Below are 21902 nucleotides of genomic sequence, written 5' to 3'. Positions count from 1 at the left end.
GATAAAAAATAAAAAAAAAGAATAAATGATCTCTCCGGCCAGTCTGCCTTTACTGGAGAAATGAAATGAAACTTTGGAGAATAAAGAATGAGACAGATCTACCTCCGAGCTATATGAAAGTATACCATACCAACATACTACAGTAACATGCCAAATTACTAAACTAGAAGGGTGACATTTTACCAGCCTAATCCAAAGGCGACGAGTAAAAAAAAAAAGTGACTTAAAAGGTGATCTAATAACTGGCTGAGTGAATATAATGTGATTGCAAGCTTAGGTGACACCATGGTATCTAGGCTTCTAACCAAAATCTAGATTCTTTTTTTTAAAAGAGCACTGGTGCACCGGCGCACTATACCGCATACAAACCGGCCACTAGGACCCGGAGGTCAGACTTCCGAACTGATGACATCAGGGCCGGGCTAATGAACATGTGCCTGCCATCTTAATTGTACAGAGTGTAGACGCACAGTACTTAGCTCCCATAGGTGAACCATATACAGCTTATAGCCACCTATGTGTTTTCGCTGGATACTACTATTGACCCTTCATTACCGCTGTTACCTGTGGATACCAATAAACCAGCAACCTGGCAAAGGACCTCTGTGTGCCCCTAATGTGACCACCATCCCAATAGGCTATAACAATAAATCTATTAGTGGGTCTCCACCTTCTCTCACATGTGGGACTCAGGTCTATCACTATAGTTCTATTTCCATGCGACACTTGACCATATGGAGCTATTTCAGTGAAAAATGGCGGTAATATTAACTGGTATGTGTCTCCTCACAAACGTACATAGGTCTTACACTAGGATTCACAGAAGTGAGTATTGATAATCAGTTTAGCTCAATGCACTGAAGATGGACTTACCAGATCTTACCACTTCATACTTGGGTTTAGCTGGACAAAAGCAATCCGTTAGTAGCACCAGTATCTGTATGGGAAACCGAGAGAAGAATGTTTGATTATCATCTGACAACATCAAAGCGCTCAGCTAGAACGTATAGTTTACTAGACTGTCATACAGGAGTCCACTCATTAGGTGATGCATGAGGTGGGTTCATAGACATACACAGAAGAAGGGAAAGAAGGACTTACCCAAGTAGCATACAGCATCTAGTGGTTCCTATTGTTGGGGGGTAATTATTCACACTCATATACAGAAGTTCTAAACTTTCTTCTGAATGTGTTTTAACTACCATAAAGAGGAAGTGATACAGAGACAAGGGGTTTGATATGCAGTTAAAAGCACTGACTAGTAAACAATTAAAATGATGCGCTACAGTGATGTACTGTATATTGGATTACAGTTTTTAGATTCCTCCCCTGTGTCGCTATCAGATCCCTGGTGCCAAGGATGAGGGTTACTTCTGATGTGACTTGTGTACTTTGCTGTACCTCACCCGATTGCTTCCTTGGGTGCTTTGTGCTCGTTGTTGGTCTGCTTTTAGGAGTGTCTTTTTTTCCAAAAATCTCAATACAAATAATTTGCCTATTAATAATTAAAATGATACATAGCTTAAAGGAGATGAAAGCCTTTGTGGAAATTTTAAGCCTACCAAATTTGATGTAAATGACCTAAAATCAATATCTAACTTGCACCGTTGGTTACAGACACGCTCTAATGCCACGTTCAGACGGGTGATATTCAGTATGCTGGCTGTTGGGATCTCGGCGCTCAGTAAACTGGCGCCAGAATCCCGACACCCTGACAACTATTCTCCCTCTTGGGGGTCCACGAACCCCTGGAGGAAGAATAAATAGCGTGGTGCGCGTAGAGCACCACCGTGCCCGCAGCATGGTGAGCGCAGCGAGCCTGCAAGGGGCTCATTTGCGCTCGCCCAACTGTCAGTATGCTGGCAGTCGGGATCCTGGCGCCGGTATGCTGGCCACCGGGATCCCGGCCGCCGGAATACCATATTACAGCAGTTCAGACTGTCGCCGGGGTTTCCATCCTGCTTACTCCCAGGTTACTGAACATAGGGGGTAATTCAGACTGCATCACTGCAGCGATCGCAGTCTGAATTACTATGCGCATGTGCAGCCAGTGAGATTCACAGAACTAAATGCACAGAGCTGTCTGTAGAAATATACATATACAGGTTGCATACATCTCTGCACTTAGGATTCAAGACGACTCTGCATAACGCGCCATTCCATTGACATGACCTCTGTGAGCACTGCCTACAGTATGTGAATACGCCTTGGCACAGCCCAGTTCAAGTGGAGATGCACTTATGAATTTTTGTAACACTGGGCATAACCCATATTTCCATACGTCTGTTTCCGGACGCATAAAGCATTTTTAACATACAGTGTTCATAAGTGCAAATATTCACAGCAAAGCAGGTGTGATTAGTATGCCCACCAACAAGTGCATGCACTGCAATCGAACCTGTGACCCATATGGTTGCACAGTGCGTACACTGCCGCAAATGGATTGCACGCAGGAGCAATGTATACATATGTGGCGGCAAAGATTAGCGTGGACACACAACTGTACAGGCTTTTAAAAAAAAAAAATTATCTTTTTTACTTATTTTTCCTATTTTAAAATGTACTATTTTTTAATTCTTCTTCTTATTGTTAGCTAAGTGGAACTGAAAAGCCAGTTCTCAAGGATCACACCAGTGCACATCTGCAAAGCACGGATGGTGCAGTGGCTAGCATTGCTGCTTCACAGCACTGAGGTCACGAGCTCAATTCCCGATCATGTTCAACCTGTGTGTAGTTTGCCCCAGGTTTGCCCTAGCTGTGCTTAAACATACTGATAGGTTCATTGGCCAAAAAAATTAACCCTAGAGTGTATGTGTACATGTGGTAAGGAATATGGACTGTAAGTTCCACTGGGACTGATGTGAATGACTGACCTTCTCTGTGAAGCGCTGCAGAATATGCAGGCGCTATATAAATAATTGTAGTTAATAATAATAATAATAATCATATACTAATAATGACAGGCCACAACAGTTTCTGCCCAAGCAGGTTAAATTGCGGCTATGAAAAGTCACTGCAACCTGGCCTCTACTGATAAAAGGGCCAACAACCCTCTAAACCAGGGGTGGGCAATTATTTCAGCTGGGGGGCCGCTTAACACTTCCAGCGAATATTTGAGGGCCACACACAAAATACTCAAAAAGAGATCCCTTTTTACACATTACGGCAGACAGCGTCCCCTATTTACACATTACGGCAGACAGCGCCCCCGTTTTTACACATTACGGCAGACAGCGTCCCGTTTTTACACATTACGGCAGACAGCGCCCCCGTTTTTACACATTACGGCAGACAGCGTCCCCTTTTTACACATTACGGCAGACAGCGCCCCCGTTTTTATACATTACGGCAGACAGCGCTCCCGTTTTATACATTACGGCAGACAGCGCCCCCGTTTTTACACATTACGGCAGACAGCGTCCCGTTTTTACACATTACGGCAGACAGCGTCCTCTTTTTACACATTACGGCAGACAGCGCCCCCTTTTTACACATTACGGCAGACAGTCCCTACCCCCTGTCCCCCCCCCCCTCCCCTAAACCCATATTGCAGTTTTTAACTCCCCTCCCTCCCCACCCCTAAACCCTGGAAGCTTAAGCAGTGATCCAGGGGCTGGCTGGACAGGGGGTTTACCTGTTTGTCACAGTGGCAGACGATCCCCGCTGTCCGATGATCTGCGCTGCTGCCGGCTGGAGTCACTGCTGATGTGGCCGCTCCTGCTCGCTACCCGCCGCTTCCTCTCCTCACTGGCCGCCGCTTCTCGGCCGCCGCTCCTGCTCACTGCAGTGCCCGCCCCCGTGCCTCCCAGCGCATGATAACAGAGGAAATCCCGGTCAGCTGACCCTGTGACGTGACCGAGATTTCCTCAGCGGCGCCGCGTCTGAGAGCAGTGCAATGACAAGCGGCATGTCGGGCCGCTTGTCATTGCACTCTGGTGGGGCACAGCGGACCAGGCAGGATCGGTCCGCGGGCCGCCTGTTGCCCACCCCTACTCTAAATCATAACATGGAAAAAGGGGTGAGAGCCAAGCCGCTTTCAGACATGTGGCCCGGGAATTTGCCGTGTCTAGCTCCGTGACCCTGGTCGTGAGCTGGGTCGTGGACCCAGGACTCAGTCCCGGGATGTTTTCTTTCACACATGCCGAAATCCCGGGTTGATGCGCGTTCATGTGCAAAAACCCAGGCTATAGCTGCATGTGCAAAAGAGGTATACTTGACTATAACCAGTTCCAACAGAGGAAAGGACAGCTTTAAGTATGTCTCCCAACTGCAGATGGCTGATGTAATAACATTATATGCTTACAGTAGTCAAATTTTTCAACAAATAAAAAATGAAAGACAAATCTTACCAAACCAAGTGTTAGCCCAATCAGCAAGGTGGCTACGATAAAGATAATATACGAGCCCCAGGCCGGTATCCCTAGAGGGCCTGTGAAGTAGTTGTGCGTTTGCTGAAAAATAAACAGAAAGAACATTTCCAAGTGATTAATAGCGCCGAGCAGATAAGTACTGTCAAATATTTATACTTCTGCACTTCATACATACAGTGGTACAGTGACCGTAAGGAGAACTGATCCAGCATCTGGCTTCCAGTAATACTAAACAGCCAACGGGGGTTATGTATCAAGCCTCCTACAGAGTGGAGCCGTAGACAAATGGTGAAATTGCCCATAGCAACCCTCGCTATAATTTATCAAGTACATAAAATAAGTAGAAGATGATGGGGTTCCTACGGGCAACTTCTCCACTCTTTAGCAATTTTAAAAATGATCAATTATCAATAAAAATCTTATTGACTTTTTTGACTCTGTGACGAAAATAATAGATCAAGGGGGAGCTGTAGATGTAGCATATCTAGACTTTAGTAAGGCATTTGACACTGTCACACATCGCAGACTGCTAAATAAACTTGAACACATGGGGGTGGATTATAAAACAGTTAAATGGATAAGAACCTGGTTGCAGGATAGGAAACAGACAGTTGTAGTAAAAGGAGTGCAATCTATGGAGGGAAATGTTACCAGTGGAGTACCCCAGGGATCTGTACTTGGTCCAGTTCTCTTTAATATCTTTGTTGGTGACATTGCAGATGGCATTGAAGGGAAAGTATGCCTTTTTGCAGATGATACAAAGATATGCAACAGGGTAGACACACCGGGAGGGGTAAAACAAATGACTGATGACCTAGCTAGGCTTGAGAAATGGTCAAGAACGTGGCAACTACAGTTTAATGCTAAAAAATGCAAAATCATGCACTTGGGTCTCAAAAACCCAAAGGCTAAATATAGTATCAAGGGTACTATAATGGAAACTACTGAGGAGGAAAGGGATTTAGGAGTCACTATTTCAAGTGACTTGAAGGCAGGAAAGCAATGCAACAAAGCAATGAGAAAGGCAAGTCAGATGCTTGGTTGCATAGGGAGAGGAATCAGTAGCAGGAAAAAAGAAGTGATAATGCCACTGTATAGGTTATTGGTACGGCCTCATCTTCAATACTGTGTCCAGTTCTGGAGACCATATCTCCAGAAGGATATAAATACATTAGAGAGTGTACAAAGAAGGGCAACTAAAACGGTGCATGGCCTACATCACAAAACTTACCCGGAAAGGCTAAAAGATCTTAACATGTATAGTATGGAGGAGAGAAGGGAAAGGGGGGACATGATAGAAACTTTCAAAAATATCAAGGGTTTTAACAAAGTTCAGGAGGGAAACAATCTTCAAAGGAAGAGAAGTATTAGAAAAATTACTTCCCAGAAAGGGTAGTATATAAGTGGAATAGCCTCCCATCAGAGGTGGTAGAGGCTAAGACTGTAGAGCAATTTAAACATGCTTGGGTTAGGCATATGAATTACAAAGAATTAAGGTTCAAAAAGGGTTGAGATTACCTAAAGGATAAAAAAGGGGCAGACTAGATATGGCCAAGTGGTTCTTATCTGCCGTCAAATTCTATGTTTCTATGTATCCTTAATTGTCCAAGTCTTTCTTGACCACATTTTATCCTGCGTTACGCGAGGACGCTTGTGTGAAAGTTGCCATTCTCTCTCACAGGGATCAATGATCCTTACAGCACTGGAGACATCCAATCATATTTTCTGTCACCAGTTGCAAAAAATGGATTAAAACTGCCTGTGTGCATTAGACTTGATGACTATTTTTGAAAAGCGAGATCTGCCAAGAGGGCGGCAAGCATCTATCAGCACTGGGGCCTGCTTCTATGAGTCAGTGCATGCATATCTCCATAACCCGAGTATGGTCATGGTCCATCAGCACAGCTCTCCTGTGCAGACACTGCAGGCTCTCCTGTGCAATCACTGCAGTCTGGAAGGCGAGACTCCACAGTGCAAGTCTCCTCAGTAGATTTACGATATGGAGACGTCAGGATATTTTTGTGATATTTTCTACTTTATAATCATTTCCTAGAAATACGGTTTCTTTATGGCTGTATGGGATTCAAACTACAGTATCTTCTGCTGACAGATGAAATTATGAAAAAGAAAGTGCAATGGGAAAAATGTGCAGTAACCCATATGAACAAATCAGAAGTTAACTAGCGCATCATAGACATTAACAAGCACATGGTAGAAAACAAAATCAAAAGTCTGATTGACTGTTACTTTTTTATTGAATGATTGCAGTTGTGCACCGTTGTTGTTTTTTTAACTCCTAACTAAACCATTAGGGCTATCCTCAGTGCTCTGTCCCCATGACACCTATTTAGCTGCCTGCGTCAAACAGTATGCAACTGGAAGCACGGATATGAAGCCATGCATCATTCCATTACTAAGAGGAGCAAGGAATTGTGGGATATGGCCTCTGTGGCACTTGAAAGCTTGATGTCACTATGATGGGCACGTCAGCAAGTTTTACGTACAGTAGGAAAGAGGATAAGTAATCAGACAAAAAGAAGAAAGTACAATACAGGTTTGTGTAATCACGGTCGGTAGTGTCACAAAGAAAATTGTGCTGATCAGTAGCATTCCCCTTTAAGTAAAATACAGTCTGTGCAATATAAATTAACATCAATATAAAAATGACAATACCACTGACAACTAAAGAAAATAAAATAGTTTATCCTCCAGCAAAACCGTCTAATGGATGACGTGGGGTCAGACCATGCTCACAGTCATTAGTGTGACAGGCTGACAAATACTTGCTGCGCCACAGTGAGAAGCAACGTATTACACGCTGCAAAGTTATCAATCTGACAAGGTCACTATTAAGTGAAACATACAGAAGCCATGTGGCATTTATAACCAAACTTCTCTGGCTAACATTAACATATGCTAGGATTTCTATTATATGCTTTCATCCGAGCACAGTATCAGGCAAACTGGGATATTCAATTTGTTTCTTCGGGTTTTGCACTCGGCCTATTCGATTTAATCGGCCGCTAAAAAGTGCATTTTCATCCAAAAACAGACAGGTCCAGTGAAACCTGTGTGTTTTCGGGTGAAATAGCCCCATTTTCGGATGAAAACAGGGCTGTTATCTGGGATTTTGATTCTCCTGCTGGAGGCAGGTGAAACAAAATTCCTGATAAGCCGCAGCACGCGCCGGCTTATCGGGGGCCAATTAGAAAGCCCCCGCCGGCGAGACTTATCACCCGACAGTGATGGGGCTAATTGAATATCCCGGAAAGTCTTCTGGGGGAGATGTAGCAAAGCTTGGAGAGAGATAAAGTACCACCCAATCAACTGTCATTTTTCAAACACAGCCTGCAACATGGCATGGTTACATTCATCTGTGCTGCAGTTGTGGCAAACAGTCACTCTTGACGCACCAGGTCCAGTGAGACTCTGCTAGCATTTGGGGTCTTTTTTGGCCAAAAATAAATCTTAGTCGCAACACGAAGCCACTAGAATGCGCCAGGAGACTGTACTAATTATTTGAGTCTCTGAATCTGCATATGGAGTGCTACTATCCATTGTACTCCGTATACAGACTCAGCCGCACACACATCAAATTATTCAGCACAGTCTACTGCAGGCATGGCGACAGAGGGGGCAAGAAAGGGTACTCCTGTGCTGGGTCCCGAGGTTCTGAGTGTCACTCAGCAGGTCCCAAAAAAAAAAACCCACGGCAACGGTCTGCCTTTGGGGCTATTTGGATAGCACCAGGGGATCAATTAGGCGCAAGCAACTGAATTCCCTTTAAGGGGAGTATCAAATTAACTGCAATTAAATACCATGGCTTATTGTCCCACTGGGGGCTATCCCATTAGCCCTGTAAAGCCGCGGCTCGTGCCAGATTATCAGCGAATTTGTTTCAACTGCCAAAGCACCGAACCTGTGTGTTTTCGATGGATAATTTATTTTTTTTTATAGGCGAACAAATTGTAAAAAAATACTGGTGAAACATCAGGAAAATTTTTTAATTTATCACGTCCTTTGTTTCTTCACCTGTAATTGGATACCCCCCTTAATGTTCTAAGAATGCTTTCAACTTAATTAAGCAGTCATTTTCAATAATTCAATAAACTTAATGAGAATGCCTCCATATTAATTTCAACTGCACATTGGATCTCTCAGTGTTTTCATGGTGCCTGTCATCCATTTTACCTGCAGGGAAAGCAAAGGTTAAACCTCACACCCACAGGGGTAGATGTATATTTTTTTCTTTTTGGGTGCGTTATGGGTGCTGGGGCATATATCGCCAGTTTTTACCGGCGATATGCTCCTGCACTTCACCTGAATGTATGTCCCCCTGGCGAGGTCTCTTACCGCTGCGCTATGTTGGGCCGCTGGTGCAGTGTGCTCCTGTGTCCTAGCGTGCGTCAGTGCGGGTCTGCACATGCGCACGAGACCTCCTTCCCACTGTCCTCCGCACCTGTAGTAGTGCACATGTGCGTCCTGCTATGGTGTCACGTGATACAAATAACTTTATTCAAAATACAGGTTGAGTATCCCATATCCAAATATTCAGAAAAACGGAATATTCCGAAATACGGAATTTTATGAGTGAGACTGAGATAGTGAAACCTTTGTTTTCCGATGGCTCAAAGTACACAAACTTTGTTTAATTCACAAAGTTATTAAAAATATTGTATTAATGGACCGTCAGGCTGTGTGTATAAGGTGTATATGTAACATAGATGAATTGTGTGAATGTAGACACACTTTTTTTAATGCACAGTTATTAAAAATATTGGCTAAAATTACCTTCAGGCTGTGTGTATAAGGTGTATATGTAACATAGATGAATTGTGTGAATGTAGACACACTTTTTTTAATGCACAGTTATTAAAAATATTGGCTAAAATTACCTTCAGGCTGTGTGTATAAGGTGTATATGAAACATAAATGCATTCTGTGCTTAGACTTAGGTCCCATCGCCATGATATCTCATTATAGTATGCAATTATTCCAAAATACGGAAAAATCCGATATCCAAAATACTTCTGGTCCCAAGCAATTTGGATAAGGGATACTCAACCTGTATTACAAAAAAACATGTCCGTCGGCAGAAAAACAGAGATTAGGGAGCCGCACCGCATGTCAAAGACTGCAAACGACGAAGCAGAGATGCAAAAAAGCCCTTCATACAAGTCCCGCCGCAGCCGGCAAGAGGGTGGCGACGGCAAAAAGGGGAGGGGCCCATAGCGCAGCACAAAAAACAAACCAAAATCCACATTTATACATCAGGAGTTGCGGTAACTACAGCAAATAGAGTGCGCAGTTACCGTTTTTACACTGAAAACTGGTTCATACATCTGCACCTGAGGGGCTGGACAGCGTCGGATTCTACGAAAAAAACGATCGCAGCGGCGATTGCAGAAAGGCGTTCGTGGGCGGCAGCTCACCGTTTTCAGGGAGTGTCCAGGAAAACGCAGGTGTGCCGGCCCGTTTCCAGGGAGGGTTCCGGACGTCAGCTCTGTCCAGGATCATCACAGCGGCTAAGTCCTGAGCTGTGCAGAGACTGCACAAACTTTTGTTTGTGCAGCTCTCTGCACAAGCGTTCGTACCACTGCACAGCGATTACCCCCTCCCCTGTAGGCGGCGACTACCTGATCGCTGCAGTGCAAAAAATAGCCTGCTAGCGATCAGGTCGGAATCACCCCCAATATACTGTAGCAACTCCACACTCAGCAGTGCAGTTTGCGATGTAGGAAAGAGGAGATGGGTTTTGTAAGCAGTAAAAGTGAGAGCTGGAAGCTTCCTCTATTCTTTCTGACTGAATGTTGTTCAGATTCTTGTTTTCCAGAAATCCCCTCCTGTAACTACAAACACTCCTTGAGTGGGATCTGTAGAACACAGTATCATACTGTACATGCCCATACTGCAGTCCACTTTGATTGCAATTTGTCTTCCTTCCAGCGGAAGGAGCCGATGTGCTATTGGTGGAACTCTCAAGCTGGTTTTATTCTCATATCCCCTATAACACATCAATATAAAAAAGTAGTATTATTAACTCAATACAAACATGCAATATATTGACAATTATTATAAAATGTGTTGTTTAGATTTTTATTATATTGATTTTATTAACAAACGCTCTGAAAGCCAAAAAATGTAATAAATGAATATACTCATGTATGCAACTCCCACATTTATACTATATATACTGTAATACGGCTTTCACAGGCATATATGTATCTCTGTGCTGGTCTGCATCGGTTAGTAAATATGCACACATGCTGATACTGTACTGGTACTATACTGCTCCTTTTCCTTACTAGCAGTGCCTCTCCTGTCACAAGGAGCTGGATCAAACCTTTTGGAGAGATAAAGTGGACAAGTTGCCAATAGCAACCAGCTTTTAACTGTCACTAGTACACTTTACCTCCCTTGAATGTTTGATACATCTCCTTTTCCTTTAAGAAAGTTTGCAGAGTGGATGAAACTCTGGGGGTCGTTCCGAGTTGATCGTAGCTGTGCTAAATTTAGCACAGCTACAATCATAAACTCAGACATGTGGGGGGACGCCCAGCACAGGGCTAGTCCGCCCCGCATGTCAGTGCCAGCCCCCCCCCCGCACAAATACAAAAGCATCGCACAGAGGCGATGCCTTTGTATTTGAGGACTAACTCCCGGCCAGCGCAGCTCCTGCGGCTGGCCGGGAGTTACTCGTCACTCCCGCTGGCCACAGCGGCTGCGTGAGACGTCACGCAGCCGCCGCAGCCCGCCCCCCAATCGGTGCGGCCAATGCCGCCGTTCAGCCCCCTCCCGCCTAGCGACCGCCTCTGTCTCAGAGGCGATTGCTAGGTAACGACGGCTGCCATGCGCCGGCGCACTGCGGCGCTGGCGCATGCGCAGTTCCGACCCGATCGCTGCGCTGCGACAAACTGCAGCGAGCGATCGGGTCAGAATGACCCCCGCTGTCTGCTTGGCTGCGGGGAGTCCGAAGTTTGGGCTGTTGCTGTTTGTAATTTTAAAAGCACATGACGTAGGAGTGAATGTATTTATTGGAGAAACGCTTTGAAAAAAAAAAATGTCCATATACTAATGTGGCTTTCTGACCAAATACAATTTTGCAAGTCACCCTTGTAATAATTTGGGAATTAGATTTTAATCCAGATATTTATGGGGATGACTTCTTGATTTAGGGCCTAATTCAGACTGTGATGGCAGACGGCAACCCGCCATGTTAAGGGTCTCATAGGCTGCTTGTGACGTCATGCCGCGACCGTAGCCTGCCCTGCAAACGGTCCGGACATGCCTGCGTTGTCCGGACTGCGCCCCTAAAACAGAGCATCAACAGTCACAAAACGCGGCAGCAACGCCCCGTTCTCGCACCCCTCCGGGTCTTAAACTGCGTTTTGAAGAGAAAGGGGCCGATTCAGATGCTGATGTGCAAAAATCCCTATGAAGCGATATCTGCACATCTGCGCATGTGCGAGGTCCTAAACTACAAAACCTATAGTTCCCGTATCTTCCGCTGTCATCATAATTAAGGCATTAGGCTCTTCTGCAGGTGGTTTATCCACGCTCCACACTACAGGACTATTGCATCCAGCAGTAGTCATACTGAAATTTGGCCCGCCCCTGTTTTGTAATTGGAGGAGGAAAAGGACTGAGTGTTCTTGACTGGCAGCTATTTGACACTGGGCAGTGGGTACTGGATGTTCCACGCTCATGGCTAGTCATCGCGGGCACTGAATAGGTTTCTGTCACAGAGGACAGTATAAGACCAGTTTAGTGCTGGTGGGGAGAAGGTAACCAGGGTGCATTTTTCTGCTTGTGACGAGTGGGATTAGTCATCCACAGTTTTAAGATGAGCTATAATTATTTTTTTTCTAGTCTTTTATGAACGGGATGCAGTTAATATACCAGCTGTCAGGATCCCGGTGTTCATGAGAAAGACACCAGAATCCCGACAGCCGGTGAAATGCCGCTGGCCGGAATCCCGGCAAACACGGGTATTCCCACTTGGTTGGTGGGTCTAAGTCACCAACCGAGTGGGACTATAACCTGTGGCGAGCGACACGAGGCACTGCGCTGGGACTCACTGTCGGGATTCCAGCACAAGGATGCCGCTGTCGATATAGTGACAGCCAGCATCCCATCTGCCAGTCAATGATATGTATTCCTTACGAACAACTTAAGGAACTGCCAAGTAAAGAGGCGACTGCCTAAGCCAATCTCTGTATTTTATTACCAGTATGTACTGCTTTTCTCCAGTAGCCCTCAAGATGCTTTATAGAGATAGTATGAATATAATACAAAGGTTTAGATTTTCATAAAAAAACGAAATCAAGAACATAATACAGAGTCTAAGATTTGCATTCAATACAGAAACCATGTGCGGCAGCCAACAGTTCAAAGCATTATTCTTTATTCATTAATATTTCAGCTAATAAAAACTAGAATGACATAATATAATGATGTGTGTATGTATAATATATTAATTCTATTGCCAATAATCTAGGAACAAATTTGATAATTCTTTTGAAGCCTATAACATAGTGTATTCTAGAGCTGTAAATTAAATGGAAAGAGCTTTTAAATTGATCTCCGTCACTGCTGAGAAAGAAGTTTGAGAAACACTCTGCTAATTATTTCCCTGAAAACGCAGCCCAGGCATTCTGGTAAGAGAGCCTCACTTTGCGGTGGTCAGGAGCTTCGCGTCTGCTATGTCTGTCAGCACAGGGGGGCATAATAGGAAGAATGGAGAAAAATACTGTTAAATTCAAGTTGACAAATATAACAGTTTGTTTAAAAAAAATAAAAAACAAACAACACACTTTGTGAGTTTGTGAAAGAGCAATTCTGAGAAGACTGGAGATCGCCAGCATGTTTTTCACCCGTGCGGATGACAATATCATGGCTGTAATAGAGGAAGCGCAATGTCTAGCAAGGTCACTTTCACAAAGATAATCTATTGATTCTGCAGATACCCTCAGGACAATAGGCTGCAATGGCAATTTCATTCCTTTTTTTGTTATCTTCTGTTTGTGACATTGAGATAGAATTAGCTGAGCAAAAGGCACAGCTTCTGGGCTAAGCTCATTCAATTAGGAAATCAATATGTTTAAATTCACTAAATCTATACTATCAGAAGCAGTCGGGATTGATTGGGGTGTCAGCGGAGATTGCCCTCTCAGTATGATAGGTGTTGATTCTTTGAAAGGTTTTATTTCCGTATAAACTGCCTGCAGATGGTGATATTTTTTCAAGTTGACACCGTAATTCCTCCGGCTTTTTCACTGATCAAGCAGCGAGCTTCACTCCATTTGTAATAAATTCTGTAATATCATATTGTGCTTTTTTGAGAGATAACGGCATAGCTTAATAGATGGAAACGCTCCTGCCGACTGAAGACGCACCGGGGGCTATTAGGTCTAAGTTATGCACTGTACTCATGTACGGTATTCCAGCTAATGTGCAAAAATAGAGGACTACTCATGTTTATACATAGAAGATGCTGTACATAGACCAAGATCTTTCTTATAATGTGCAGAAAAAAAAAAAGACGACACGTAAAATTATATTTTTCATAACATCTTTTCACCGTCTCAAATATTAATTGACAGTCTGTGTGCTCCTCCGGTCGGATTAAGAAGCACAGGATTGTGTAGATGTGTGTAAATAATTACTCAATCTGTTATCCCTCTAGGCCACGCTGTGTCTTGTAAAGTGATAAACAGCTCAATAATATTGGAACCACATTAAAATATGACATGTCATAGGAAAATCTTCGGGGCAAAAGGATTATCAGACCTCTCCGTTGCCAAACAAATGCAAAAGAACGCCAGCGGAATTCTAGTAAATTCATAATATAACCCCTCCTTCGCTAATGCTCCAGTGTTTAAAAGGGACTCGTGGCATCCTATATCAAAGATAGATTACGTGTTCCTGCCATCCCTGTGGTTCTACCAGTTGTTTGGAGGTGGGTTAATCTATTTTTCTTTTTAAAGGTTTCTTATATTTCTTCAAGATACGAGTTGGACATAACGTACAGCAGTTTTTGGAGTGCAAAATACGCAAATTGGTTCTGCAAAAGCCCACAAAACCAGCCAATGCCTCATCTCTCACGCCCGCATCCAAGATTTCTCCCCAGCCGCCCCACTGCTCTGGCACTCACTGCCTCACCAATGAGACTTTCTAACAGCCTTCGCTCCTTGACATGAGTCCTCAAGATTACATCATACAAGTTTATCAGCCAACGTAACTCTGCACTCAGTACCTCTGTACATCCCTCTACCCTCTCACCCAGTTCACTCCTTCCAACATACTGTAAACAGTGAGCCGTGACCGGCAGGGCCATCCTCCCTTGTTCTCCCCCTAGCACCATCCCTGCAACCAGTGCACATCTGTTCTCCTGTCTCCATTCTTCTCTCCAATGACTCTGATCCTGTCTGTTTGCCCACTTTGTGGGTACAGGCTCATTCATTGCGGTTTACTCTCTAGTTATTCTTGTGTAACCAACCATTGCCTGTTACTTAAGCCTTAGCGAGGTCTCTCCGGATTTGGCATGTTAAGATGACATGGTCGCAATGTTGACATCACTAGCATGTTGACAGCAACCATTCACCATGCCTACATGGATGCTGTGTTGCTTTGAAAGAATGCTACGTCCCTGGTAGCCCAGCAGTCGCTTACCTGTCCCAGCGGCTGCAGCGGCACCAGGCTTCTGTCGGATCCTGGTGGTTATGTAACCAGCACTTTCAGCGGTGACTTGTGCAGAGCAGTTCATGCGAGTCCCCCCCCCCCCCAGCCCTTCCCCCTCCCCACAGCCTAACCCTACCTCCCCGCTCTCCACAGCCTAACCCTTTCCCTAGCGCCTAACCCTACCTCCCCGCTCTCCACAGCCTAACCCTAACATTCTCCCACAGCTTAACCCTAACCATCCTGGTGGAGCCAAACCCTAACATGTTGGCATTATGAGCATGTCAACATTTCAGATGTCGGCTTTGGGAACATGTAGACTTCCTGAGCATAGTGACATGTTGAGAGTCTAGTGTCAACACTGTGAATGTCAACATGATCACTATCAACACTTCAGTAGACCCAGTATTTGTTCCCACGTGTTAAACACTGCTAAGTATACTGTAAAAAAAAAATAAAAAAAATAGTATTATGGTTATATATAATCGCTCGTACTTTCTATTTAACTTACATTGCATTTGTAGTTTATTTTTGACATTTTTTTTTTTTTTTTTTACTAAAAGCGAAGCTCAAATATTTCCTAATAATCACTCCTGTACTCTAACTCTTCCTACACACGTTTGCCTGTCATGTATTCAGTGGAAAAATCACATGTAAACCAGAAGAGAAAAGAAGTCCTGTTTGACCTCAACGGCAAACACACCTCGGTTCTCCACTGGATGTGCATTACATTTCAATGTGCTGATAAGGCAGCGTGCCATTTTCACACACGCGTCATGTATACAAACACTAACAGACAAAATAAAAGTACTTTTAAAAGGGATTAAAACGGGGAAAAAAAAATTCCAGAGATGCAAACGATGTATGTATTTTGACAGATCAAGAAAGAAATATTTATAAATTTCTAAACTTAAAAAAGGTGAAATGGATTTTTTTTTCTTTCAAGAGACAAAAATCAGTAGGTGGGATTAAACAATGGGGAAAAATATAATTCTCCATAAATACATAATATTAAAAGATCCACTGATAATTAACATCTGTGGCAGCATGGGTGGCGTAGTGGTTAGCATTACAGAGTCACAGCACTGTGGTCATACGTTTGATACCCAGTCTTGGTCCATCTAAATGGCGTTTGTATGTTCTCCCTGTGTTTCTGTGGGTTTCCTCCCACACTCCAAAGACATACTTGTAGGTTAATTGGCCTCTGTCAAAAAAATAACTCATGTGCATGTGTATCCATATGATAGGGAATATAGATTGTACAGTAAGCTCCATAAGGGAAGAGACTGATGTGAATATTACCTGTAAAGCACTGCGGAATATGTGTGCGCTATATAGAAAACTAGTAAAGTAAATAGGAATCTTACTCATAACTAAAGAGGTCATTTGTATATCAACATAACAAATGTATATATGTAATAGTAAGTGGAGTTCTTTTCTTACGCATCTGGGAGGGTGGTATTTGATATGCCGGCTGTTTGGATCTCGGCGCTCAGTATACCGGCGCCAGAATCCCGACAGCCGGCATACCGACAACTATTCTCCCTCTTGGGGGGTCCATGACCCCCCCCCCCCCCTGGAGGGAGAATAAATAGCATGACGCGCTCTGTGCCCGCAGCGAGCCCGCAAGGGGCTCTTTTGCGTTCGCCCCGCTGCTGGCGGTCGGGATCCCAGCGCCGGTATGCTGGGCGCCAGGATTCCAACCGCCGGCATTACATACTACACCCATCAGGGACGGGAGTACAGTAGCAGCGGCGATTGTGACACACCTTGAAAAAGGCCCTTGGAGGGCAGAAACGCGTTGGTGACTGGTTGGAGGTACCCACTACATCCAGAGGGGACTCGTTGATTGTTGCTGCAATTCCCGGGAGCAATATTTCAGACGTTTTTGGGTGGACACTTGATACACCCCACAAACTCTGGTACGTGGGTCCACCAATCTGTGGTGGATTTTATCTCTTTTTATCCTTATTTGTATACATTTGCATTTGGATTTTTAAATATAACCTTCTGTTGCACTTTAATAAAAAGTTTTTGCACATCAGAATAAATAGTACTTCACTATATACTACTATTCTCTTCCTACTTTTGGGTCTTTAACCCCTAATGGAGTGGTGAAACAGGTTGGAGGATATCTATCAGGAAGGAGTGGAAGTAATCCCACAGGCGCATTTGGGTGGGCACGATTGACACCCCACGGAATCTGGTACGTGATTCTGCCTAACCAGGGTGGATTCTTTATAAATTTTGGAATATAATACAGTGGATCTAACTGATGTGAACGTAATTGAACCTGACTATACTTCACTATATACTGTTCTCTCTTTCACTTTTTTGGGATACCCATACAAAGAGGAGCAGGAATTGATCACGAATAGAGAAGCTTTTCCACAGAGACTAACGACATCCTTCTAAAGAGCTAATATCACCCCAGTGACCCAGGGAGCGCACCACAGCAATATTTGTATAGAACTGTGACTTTTTTGGGATATTTGACCATCCCAGCGAGTGGGTAGCGGCACCTTTGAACTAAAGCGCCATCTATATAATTTCTTTCATTTCCTGCATCTGGTTTGTGTGGGGTGGTGGAGGCAGGTGGATTCGGGAGGACTCAGCTGGGTGTGACCACTGCAGCTGCAGGTATGCTGCCATTTGTACCCGGCGGTCTCTCCATGGAATATCCTCCGTTCTTGAAGCAGTCTTGCACAGGGGTTGTGGGGGTGGGTAGATCCAAGAGGACTCTAGGGTGAGACTGTACAGCAGGTTTGGTTACAGTGGGGGGGTGCCTGGACACTGTGACAAGGCACTGGGACCAACAAACCGTCCTCAGTGGCATCAGCTACCTCGTCAGTGGCTGCGGTCAGCCTCCCCACAAAATCGGGACATTTGGCCATTCCGAAGACTGTCTTCGGGATACAGACCCCAATTTCGTTACTATCCCGGGAAAAACGAGACTTACAGCAACTCTACTCCCAGATGACTGAATTGATACAATAAAGTAGTGCAATATAATATGCCACCAGATGTGGACAAAATTGTTTGCACAGTAACCTTACAACTAATGGAAACAATGCTTCATTCCTCCTAAAAAGTAATGAAATTAAACTACTCCTTTGCCATTTCATAGAATAAAGCAAAGAAACTGAAGAGAGATAAATTAGTGCTTGTTCTCTAAAGATATTCTAAAATGACATGGCCAGAGTTGTTAGTAACGATTAAAAATATAATCAAACATTGGATTAGTGATATTTCAAACTAATTGCTTTCTTGATTTAGCATCACACGCCTTCTATCTTCTAATGAGTTACTCAGGCTATTTAAATGGCAAAAGAAGTCATTCTGTTTGGTGTCATTGTGTGCACCACACTGAAAATTAACCCAAGAAAGCAAAGGAGAGTTGTCTGAGAAGATCAGAATTTTTTTTCATATACAAACATGTTAAATGTAAATGCTATAAGACTCTGTCTAAGCAGCTTAAAGTTCCTGAGACTAGTTGCAAGTATTAAATTTAAAGTCCACTGGACTGTAGCCACACTCCCCAGCCAGGGCCGCAAGAGGAAAATTGATCTGACGCTTTTTGAGTGACAGTGGGCTGCATAGAAGAAGACCCAGGAGGACTCCAATTTTGAAATGCCAACATAAAACAGCCAGACTGGAATCTGCTAAAATGCATATTGACAAGCTAGAATGCTTCGGGAGACTGTAATTCAGACAGATGAGTCAAAATTGGAGCGGTTTGACAAATCACAATAGCTCTATGTTCCCAAATGAAAAATTAAGCTGTAAAAGAAAAGTATACCACTGTGAAACATGAAGGAGGCTTGGTAATGTTTTGGCGCTGCTTTTCTGTGCCTGGCATGGGGTGGCTTGAATAAGTGCAAGGCACAATGGAATCCCAAGACCATCAAGGCATTCTAGAGCGAAACATACTGTGTAGTGTCAGAAAGATCTGATTCAGCCACAGGTCATGGGTCCTCCAACAGGAAAATGACCCAAAACACACAACTAAATGCACAGAAGAATGGATGGGACTATTGGACAAAACACTGGCCTTCCGTAAGCCCTGATCTGAATCCTATCAAATATCTATGGAAAGAGGTGAAACGTGCACTCTGGAGAAGGCACCCATCAAACATCACCAAAACACAAATTGTTATCCTCCGTATGGAGCGCTTTAGAAACCAAACTGCAGCTGTTCCCTCGACAAAGACCCGCTGAGGGTAGAAACGCGTCGGCAGCCGTAGGTGAACCTGGTCATTATCCGTGTGCAGCAGGGAGCAATTAACGGGGGAAAGCGGAGGCGTGTGGTGGCGTCTGCAGCGCCTGGAGAGCCCGTGATCTAAGGACAGCTAGCGGTGTATGGATAACATCTACGGGAGAGCAAATCCCGTAATAGGAAGCACTGCGACCAACAACGGCGTCCTGAGGGTCTGGTGAGCTCCACTGAGTACATTTAAAATCAAAACGCTTGTACCGCTTCTCTTTGCCGGAATTGCCCTGTGCCTGTTTTAAAGAGACTTTTATTTGGATGTTTAAAATAAAGTGAGGATCGTTTTTTACCTATACGGATGTGGTATAGTGTCCTTCCTATATGTGAAGAAGCTGGACAGTATTATCCCTTGTGAGATTGAGTATTAGAAACAGCGCTGTGATCCTCTTTGATCTGACCCCTTTTTCTCCATATTACCCATCAAACATCAGACCGCTGGAGCAGTTTGCCTAGGAAGAGTGAGCAGCATGGCGCCTTGCAGCAAAGAGGAGCATGGCTACATCTGTACTTGTTAGTAGTTGGTCTCATTGAGAGCTACAGAAATCGCTTGGTTGCAGAGACTGCTGCTAAAGGTTGTGCAACCAACCACATATTAGGTTAAGGGTCCCATCATTTATGTCCATGACATTTTCATTTGTTTTATTGTACAAAACATTCAGTTGAATCAAAAGTCAAATGCAAAGACAGTGTTATATTAAATATGGAATAAACATTGACAGATACCATTTTCATTTGCAATTTTCAAGATATTTCAGCAAAAAAACATGGGTTCTTATTTTGTCATGGATTGGTACCAACAGATTTATCTGTATTTGTATTTATTAAAATATATACATGTAATTCTTCATCTTTGTTAGTTTTAGCAGCCATAAATCCAAGGATGTGTGGTCCAGATATTGGGGCAAGATAACGTGGTGTTTAGACTACAAATATGTAAGGTTGTGCAGTGCATTTTTTGGTGGCACGGTGAAGGTTTTATCAGATGTGCCTCAATACGACACGCAGTAACAGATGCCTGGCGGGAGTCGTACACATATAAACAAGCGTCGCATATCAATCAATCAGCACATTCTCCTGGTACGTCCTAGTCACATTGCATTGCATCTAATAGGCCCTACACACTGGGCGATATTAATGAAAGATATGAACGATCTTGTTCGAGATACCGTTCATATCTTTCAGTGTGGAGGCACCAGCGATGAACAATGCGCGGCGCCGCACTTGTTCATCGCTGGTGCCACATCGCTTGTGCATGCAGGCCAATATGGATGATCTCGTCCATATTTGCCTGCACTGCTAAGGAGCAGGGTGACGGGGGGGGGTGAAGAAACTGCACTCCCCCCGTCACTGCCCCCCCCCCCCCACCCCCGCCGGGTCGCCCGTATCTGCCGTCGGGCAGCTCTGCGATGGATCGCATAGTGTGTAGGGCCCTTAAGACATATTTTCAACAAAAAAGATGCCCAACACTAGCAGAGTCTCTTGTGACCTGGTGTGCCAAGAGGGTCTGTTTGGCGTGACTGCAGCAATGAGGACACATCTGTAATACAGTAGGGACAGTTGGTGGCAGCTTATTTCAAAGCAGGAAGCCAATCATTATGGAAACAGTTTACAAGGGAGAAAAAAGAAAAGAAACCGACGTCTCTTACAACATTACAGTAACAAGAACTGAAGTGGCCAGATTTGTAGGACAAGCATTAAGCGTAATGTAGACAGCACTTTAAATAGGTAGCAGACAACAGTAATTAGCTAGGATGAGCTCGCCTTACGTCTGGCTAAAGCTCATCGAAAATGTATAATATACAACTAATAAGCACCAGGTTTTTTTATAATTAATGCAATTTGATATATTATAAAGTACTAACGTTTGTCAAGACAGGACACTTCACTGCTGTAATTGGTGTAAGATCAATAAGTTATTTAACACAATCCTCTCTCTAAATGTATTTTGCATTTAATGATTTAACAGCACATTCCATGCAGAGCCCTGCTTCAGGTAAGATACGGCCTACTTATTGGAAATATGGCCCTCATTCCGAGTTGGTCGCTCGGTATTTTTCATCGCATCGCAGTGAAAATCCGCTTAGTACGCATGCGCAAAGTTCGCACTGCGACTGCGCCAAGTAACTTTACTATGAAGAAAGTATTTTTACTCACGGCTTTTTCTTCGCTCCGGCGATCGTAATGTGATTGACAGGAAATGGGTGTTACTGGGCGGAAACACGGCGTTTCAGGGGCGTGTGGCTGAAAACGCTACCGTTTCCGGAAAAAACGCAGGAGTGGCCGGAGAAACGGTGGGAGTGCCTGGGCGAACGCTGGGTGTGTTTGTGACGTCAAACCAGGAACGACAAGCACTGAACTGATCGCACAGGCAGAGTAAGTCTGAAGCTACTCTGAAACTGCTAAGTAGTTAGTAATCGCAATATTGCGCATACATCGGTCGCAATTTTAAGAAGCTAAGATTCACTCCCAGTAGGCGGCGGCTTAGCGTGTGTAACTCTGCTAAATTCGCCTTGCGACCGATCAACTCGGAATGAGGGCCTATATACAGTAGGATTCAGGCCACCAACGCCCAAAAAGCGCATTGA

The 21902-nt window shown here is 44.1% G+C and overlaps 1 protein-coding gene across 1 annotated transcript in view; it reads right to left on the bottom strand.

Annotated features, from left to right (window-relative positions):
- Nucleotides 1-21902, bottom strand: part of TMX4 (thioredoxin related transmembrane protein 4) — a 144439-nt gene that overhangs the window by 5919 nt on the left and 116618 nt on the right. The window contains exons 6-7 of the mRNA XM_063918583.1: nucleotides 4350-4451; nucleotides 874-937 (exon numbers count right to left, since the gene is read on the bottom strand). Of these exons, the coding sequence (XP_063774653.1) occupies nucleotides 874-937; nucleotides 4350-4451 (166 nt within the window). The remainder of the gene's footprint in view (nucleotides 1-873; nucleotides 938-4349; nucleotides 4452-21902) is intronic.

Source organism: Pseudophryne corroboree, chromosome 4 (assembly GCF_028390025.1).
Source record: "Pseudophryne corroboree isolate aPseCor3 chromosome 4, aPseCor3.hap2, whole genome shotgun sequence".
NCBI lineage: Eukaryota > Metazoa > Chordata > Amphibia > Anura > Myobatrachidae > Pseudophryne > Pseudophryne corroboree.
Note: the sequence above shows the minus strand (reverse complement) of the source record. Positions and strands in the feature narration are given on the sequence as shown.